Below are 7,023 nucleotides of genomic sequence, written 5' to 3' on the forward strand. Positions count from 1 at the left end.
AAAGGGGAGGTCGTTTAAGGGTGGGAGGCAGTGACACCCATCTGTCATCCCTGACTTAGTACTGGAGCTAGCAACTCCCCCACTGGATGGCATCATCCTGCCTGGTGTGGTTCGACAAAGCCTGCTGGACCTGGCTAGGACTTGGGTAGGTCCTGCATCTTGGGACCACAGCATCCGAGCTGTGGAGCTCTGATGCAAGCTGGGCCCACTGCCATGCCCTTTCTTCTCTGGGTCTGTCTTTCTCAGGGGCTTGAGGGAGGGAATGACGGTGGTCTGCATCGGGGCAGGAGTCCGGGGACTGGAGGGTCTCTGCCCCCTTGTTATACAGGGTGAGTTCCGGGTAGTGGAGCGCAAGGTTACCATGAGGGAATTGAAGCGGGCACTGGAGGAGCGCCGGGTGCGGGAAGTCTTTGGCTCAGGAACCGCTTGTCAGGTCTGCCCAGTGCATCAAATCCTGTATGAAGGCAAGGTGAGGCGGAGCTGCCAGGGTAGGTGGGAGAGAAAGGGGGAGTGCCCCATCCTCATGCCTACTTTCCCCCAGCTACTCCACATTCCCACCATGGAGAACGGGCCGGAGCTCATCCAGCGCTTCCAGAAGGAGTTGAAGGCTATTCAGGTGAGCTCAGCTGGAAGCAAGAAGTCTGATAATGGGTCTGTCTCCCTGGGGCCAGAAGCATGGGAATTTCCTTCAGGAGTCATAGGCCCCTTTCTCGAGTCTCTGGCTCTGGGTCCTGAAGAGAGACCACTTTTTTTTCATGAGCTTCTCTGGGCTGTTGGCCACAGAAATGAGCCTCCCACGACTCCCTGGGGTCCTGGGCTGTCCCTCCCTGGCCTGGAAGGTTCCCTCCCACAAGCCTCTGGAGAATTCCCATTCTGTGAGCCAAGAGTTTCCAGATGACCTCCGGGCTCATTTCCCAGCAAGCGGGACCTGGGGTGACTGGGTGTCCTGGCCCCATGTTGGCACCTAGGACAGTTGAGCCTTCAAAGTTTTGCCACTCCCTGCCTTGACCGCCCTCGGCACGTGTCGGCTGGCCTCCGGGTCTAGGACTACACCTCCCATAAGGCATTGGGCGCAGCTCTGTGAGCTGTCAGTTGCGACGCTCCGGAGCCTGCTGGGAGTTGTAGTGCATCTGCCTCAATGCAGCACTCCGTTGTCCGGCAGTACGGAGCCAGTGCCCACGATTGGATGTTTCCGGTGTGAAGCTACCGGCTGCGTCCTCACGGCTTGGATCCACTGACCTATGGCATCCAGTCCAGCTTCCCGCTTCCCAGAGACTCACGAGAAGTGCAATAGAAAAAGGTCTGGTCAGACACCTGGGTCTCTGGCGCCCTCACGTGGTCGCTACACTCCAAAGCCTTAAGGGCGGGACTCAGGCAGTTTGGACCCCGCCTGAAGTGTTGGGGTCTCAGGGCTCAGATCCCTCAGCTGTTCCGTGTCCCGGTGTTCAAGGGGGAACCTTGGCATTTTCCGTTCTCAGGCCGGATCCCCGGTGCTCTCCATGATGCATTTTTTCTTCTTTCTGTCCTTGCTGCAATTTTGAAATAAAATGCCAAAGAACAAGACATTGTCATGTTCAAAGCGACACCCTAGAATCCTGGGGGCTCGGCACATTTTATTGTCAGGGACCCAGTTTGGAGGCATCTCTGACCTGCGGGTTCCTTCTGTACTTTAGCATCGAACCCCACTTTCTGGATTGTCCCTGCACTTATGTCTTGGGTTCAGCCTCACAGTAGCCACACCAGATCTCTCAGCATCCTTTCCCTTCTTTACAGGGCATTGGTGTCTAAGCCCCGTTTCTGGAGCTCCTGACTGCTCTGTCCCTTGTGTCCCCCTTGGCCTGACCTCCTGGCCCGGTCTTCTATCCCAGTTTCCCCTATGTCCTCCTGGCCTTCATCTGCTCTTATCTGACACCAAAGGCTGTTTCTATAATTGTGCCTGTCTTATTTGGATTTCTATTGCTGTAAAGAGACACTGTGGCCATGGCAACTCTTACAAAGAAAGCTTTTAATTGGGTGGCTCACTTACAGTTCAGAGGTTTAGTCCATTATCATCATGGCAGCTTGTAGTCAGATGTGGTGCTGGAGTGGCAGCTGAGAGTCCTATATCTTGCCGGTATGGGGGATATCCTGAGCATAGGAGACCTCAAAGACCCGCTCCCACAGTGACACACTTGTTACAACAAGGCTATACCCAGTAGATTTCCTGTATCTTGATAATAGCTTTCTCCGCCAACACAGTAAGCCAGATCAAGCTGGATTGAAAAAGTAAAAGAACAGGTTTATTTGAGCAAAGCAATCCCCAGGTGGGTTCTCCAGTCCCAGAGAAATATCATGCCCAACTAAGGCAGGGAGCTTCCATAGCTTGTAGGCAAGGAGTAGTGATGTACACTTTAGGCCTGGACTTGGGCTGCAGGCACCTTCAGGGTAGGAGCTGCTGCAGCCGACAAGATTCAGAACTGGTCTTTTTTTGGCACCTTTTCTTTGTTGGTGATTCTCTGAGAGGGCGGGTTTGGAGAGAGAGGAATGGGGCTTTCTGAATCAAGGAGTGGGCTAGACGTTCAGAGGAATAATACCCACTCCAACAAAGCTATGCCTCCTAATAGTAGCACTCCCTATGAGATTGTGGGAGTCGATTATATTCAAACTATCACATCCCACACCCTGCCCCCCATAAACTGGTAACAATATCATAATGCAAAACATATTTAATCCAACGTCAAAAGTCCCCATTGTCTATCCATAGTCTCTTCTGAGATTTGTGCAATCTCTTAACTGTAAGTTAAAATTAAAAATAAAAAACAGATCACACACTTCCAACATACAATGGCACAAGAAATACATTACTGTGTAGGAAAGGGAGCATAGTGAGGGAATACGGCACCAAGCAAGACCAAAAACTGGTTGTGCCATCAATCCAAACTCTGCAATCTCCACTCTGATGTCAAAATGCTCTTCAGATCTCCAACTCCTTTCAACTTTGCTGGCTGTGACACCCCTCCTTCTCTTGCACTGGCTCCGCTCCCTGTCGGCAGCTCTCCTCGGCAGGCATCCCGTGACTCTGGCATCTCCGGCATCTTGTGGTCTCCAAGGCTTCACCTTCGCAGCTTCACACAGTGGCCTCTCCGGGCCTCCATGCAGGGACACGCCAACATGCCTAGCCTCAGTCCCTTGATTCCATAAGTTCTTTCTAATGTCCTTAACTCTAAACCCAGAACCATGTGTCCAAAGCTGCCAAGTCCTGCTGCTTCCTGGGGCTGGAACATGGCCTCCTCGTTCAATTACATCTTCACCAGCTTTCTGTCTTTCACTGCCTAAGCTTGTCTGTCCTGAAACTTGCTGTGTAGACCAGGCTGGCCTCAAAATCAGAAGCCTCTGCTTTCCCAGGACTGGGATTAAAGGCATGCACCAACCACACCCGGCTCTAAAATTTTATTTAGTTCCATTTCACAAGTTGGAAGTTTAGCTGGGTGGGATCTTGCCTTGAGGTCACCACTCCCTTTATTCCATTTCTTAATCTGTTCCTTGAAGGCAGGATTTAGTTCTTTTCTTTCTTTCTTTCTCTCTCTCTTTCTTTCTTTCTTATTTTTAAAGATTTATTTATTTATTTATTTATTTATTTATTTATTTATTTATTTATGCAGCATTCAGCCTTGGATGCCAGAAGAGGGCACCAGATCTCATTATAGATGGTTGTGAGCCAATATATGGTTGCTGAGAATTGAATTCAGGACCTCTGGAAGAGCAGTCAGTGCTCTTAATCTCTGAGCCATCTCTCCAGCCCCCCAAAATAGTTTTCTTTCTTTCTTTTCTTTTTTTCTTTTTTTTCTTTTTGTTTTTGTTTTATTGAGACAGAGTTTCTCTGTATTGTTTTGGAGCCTATCCTGGAACTCACTCTGTAGATCAAGCTGGTCTTGAACTCACAGTGATCTGCCTGCCTCTGCCTCCCGAGTGCTGGGATTAAAGGTGTGCGCCACCAATGCCCAGCCAGGATTTAGTTCTATTCCACTTTTTAGTATTCCTTTCTCCCAAAATTTTACTTTTTAAAAAATTTATCCTGCTCAGTGTGCTTGTTTTCATTATATATCTTCATTAGAGTTATCACTGATAACCACACAACAGAATCTACACTAGACAATACTATACTACACTAGTCTATACTATACTTTCCTCTGCCAAGGGAATTACTCCAAAACTCTTCAGACAAGGGCAAAAGGCAGCCACTTTCTTCAAAATCTCATAAGAATGATCTCTAGGCCACATATTAATATTATTCTTAGCCGGGCGGTGGTGGTGCACGCCTTTAATCCCAGCACTCGGGAGGCAGAGGCAGGTGGATCTCTGTGAGTTCGAGACCAGCCTGACCAGAGTGAGTTCCAGGACTGTTTCACAGAGAAACCTTGCCTCAAAAAACAAACAAAAAATTCTTCTGCTCTGAAACCTCTTGAATAACCCTTCTCTTCCCCACTACTTTCAGCACCACTATCTTCTATACTTCTACTAGTGTGGCCCATTAATCAGTGCTTAAAGCATTCCACTGCTTTCCTAACCCAAACTCCCAAAGTCCATATTACTCCAAACAAAACCGTGGCAGGCATATCACCATACCCCAATCCTTGGTACCAACTTCTGTCTTAGCTAGGGTTTCTATTGCTGTGAAGAGACATCATGACCACAGCAACTCTTATAAAAGAAAAACATTTAATTGGGGTGGCTTACAGTTTCAGAGGTTTAGTCCATTGTCATGGCAGGGAGCGTGACAGCATGCAGGCAGACATGGTGCTGGAGAAGTAGCTGAGAGTCCTACATCTTTGAGGCAACAGGAAGTTGACTGAAGCTTTGGGCAGTATCCTGAGCATAGGAAACCTCAAAGCCCAACCCCACAGAGACACTTGTTAGAGCAAGGCCACGCCCACTCCAACAAAGCTACACCTCCTAATAGTGCCACTCCCTATGAGAGTAAGGGGGTCAATTACATTCAAATTACTACAGTGCCTGTCAAGGATGTCAGGGGCAGCAAACCCACGAGGAGGTGTGAAGTGAGACCCTAAGTCTCTGACTGGAGTTTGAAGGATCACACCTCTGTTCCCACTTCTTATTCTGTGGCTCCCACCCTTGCTTCCTCACAGATACCCTTTAGTAAGTACTACATGGGCCTCTAGAGAGAGGTTCATACCTGGCACATAGCTGCTGATCTGCTAGCTTTGGTTTTGAGCGTGCCATTTTATTGCTGATCAAATCAGCTGGAGAGAAAGGAGAGTCTGCAGCACCGTTTGGCAGACGGGTGGGTGCAAGGCAGCTGGCAGCCTTGCGATTGGAATTCCGATTTCTTAGGGCACTGAACTGGCCCATTGCCACATCTTGTTCCCTCTCGCCAATTATTGTGCAAGCAAAGGTTAAGGACCAAGGGGACCCAAGGGAAAATCTGCAGCCCTTGGGAAGCTTTCTTCTCTTCATCGAAAAATCCAGAAGGACTACCTCTTCCTCCTTTATTGGTAACATGGCGCTGCCCCCACACTGAACCTGGTGGTGTCCTGAAAAGTCTCTCAACTTTCCTGTAAAAATCCTCATTTCTGGCCGGCGGCTCACTTCCTTTAATTCCAGCCCTAGGAGGCAGAGGCAGGTCTGGTCTGCAGAGTGAATTCCAGGACAGCCAGGGCTGCACAAAGAACCCTGTCTGGGGGTGGTGGCAGGGGTGGGGGCAGTGACCGGGGAGATGGAAGCTGGTCTTTGTGAGAAGAGCACTCATTTCCCTCTTGGCTTCTGGTTCTTCAGTGCTACAGTCATCTGTGTATCCCATACATCTTAGGGGTGGGGGACATGTTTGTTCATCTAACAGATAAAAAAAAATCCTCATTTCTGGATTGTTTCGCTTTTAAAAAGTCACAGTAAAAAACTACTTGAGCCATTTTTGTTGGGTCACTTGCAGTTTGAGTGGCAGCTATTGTCAAGGTCATGACTCTGTGGCCAGAGCTGGTTCAAAAGTGGCCCACTGATTCTCTATGCAGGGCCTGGTTATTGCCCTTACCGAATGATCTAGAAAGAAGAAGTAGCTCTACCAACTGAATACATAACAGCAAGTAAGGTTGATTAAGCAGGGCATGTCATGAGTTAAATATTGATTTTGTTTGTTTGTTTTGAGACAGGGTTTCTCTGTAGCTCTGACTGTCCTTGAACTCACTCTGTAGACGAAGCTGGCCTTGAACTCACAGAGATCCACCAGAGTGCAGGGACTAAAGGCATGAGCCACCACCACACTGGCTAAATATTGATTTCTAAATGAATTGCTGTTTTCTTCCTTCTGTGTTTTTTTTTTTTATTTTTATTTTATGTGCATTGGTGTTTTTCTGTGGATGTCAGGTCCCCTGGGACTGGAGTTACAGACAGTTGTGAGCTGCCATGTGGTTGCTAGGAATTGAACCCAGGTCCTTTGGAAGAGCAGCCAGTGCTCTTACCTGCTGAGCCATCTCCCCAGCCCTTCCTTCTGTGTTTTAATTTGATTTAATAAGCATCCATAGGTGTACCCCATACTAAGGAATGTTCTTGGGGATCCTCAATGCTTTTAAAATATCTTTAATTTTTTTAAGTGCATGATTGTTTTGCCTGTACTACATGGGTACCTGGTGCCTAGGGAGGCCAGAAGCCCACCAGAATCTCTGGGATTGGAGTTACAGATGGTTGTGAACCAAATGTTGCTGCCTAGAATTGAACCCACGTCCTTTGGGAAAGCAGTCAGTACTGTTCGCCACTGTGCTACCGCTCCAGCTTTTTTAAAATATCAGTGTTTTGCTATATAGTCTAGACAGGTGTGTATATACATATACAAGTGTGTCTGTGTACAATACACATAAGCATGTATGTGTAGATAAATTATGTATATATTTAGATTATACATACACACAGGCAGGCAAACATATATATGGAAAGAAAAAGAAACAATTTTTCTTAATTTTTAAAATTACATGTATTTATTTATTGTGTGTGCGCACCTGCTTTTGTGGGGATCAGCGACAGCTTTCAAGAGAT

General features: G+C 47.8%; 1 protein-coding gene across 1 annotated transcript in view; it reads left to right on the plus strand.

Annotated features, from left to right (window-relative positions):
- Bcat2 (branched chain amino acid transaminase 2) overlaps nt 1-1,563 on the plus strand; it is an 11,940-nt gene extending 10,377 nt beyond the window's left edge. Inside the window, exons 8-11 of the mRNA XM_027420609.2 lie at nt 60-145; nt 329-469; nt 542-616; nt 1,163-1,563. Of these exons, the coding sequence (XP_027276410.1) occupies nt 60-145; nt 329-469; nt 542-616; nt 1,163-1,201 (341 nt within the window). The 3' untranslated portion in view covers nt 1,202-1,563. The remainder of the gene's footprint in view (nt 1-59; nt 146-328; nt 470-541; nt 617-1,162) is intronic.
- The last annotated feature ends 5,460 nt before the right edge of the window (nt 1,564-7,023 follow it).

The sequence above is a fragment of the Cricetulus griseus genome, chromosome 6, assembly GCF_003668045.3.
Source record: "Cricetulus griseus strain 17A/GY chromosome 6, alternate assembly CriGri-PICRH-1.0, whole genome shotgun sequence".
Taxonomy (NCBI): Eukaryota; Metazoa; Chordata; class Mammalia; order Rodentia; family Cricetidae; genus Cricetulus; species Cricetulus griseus.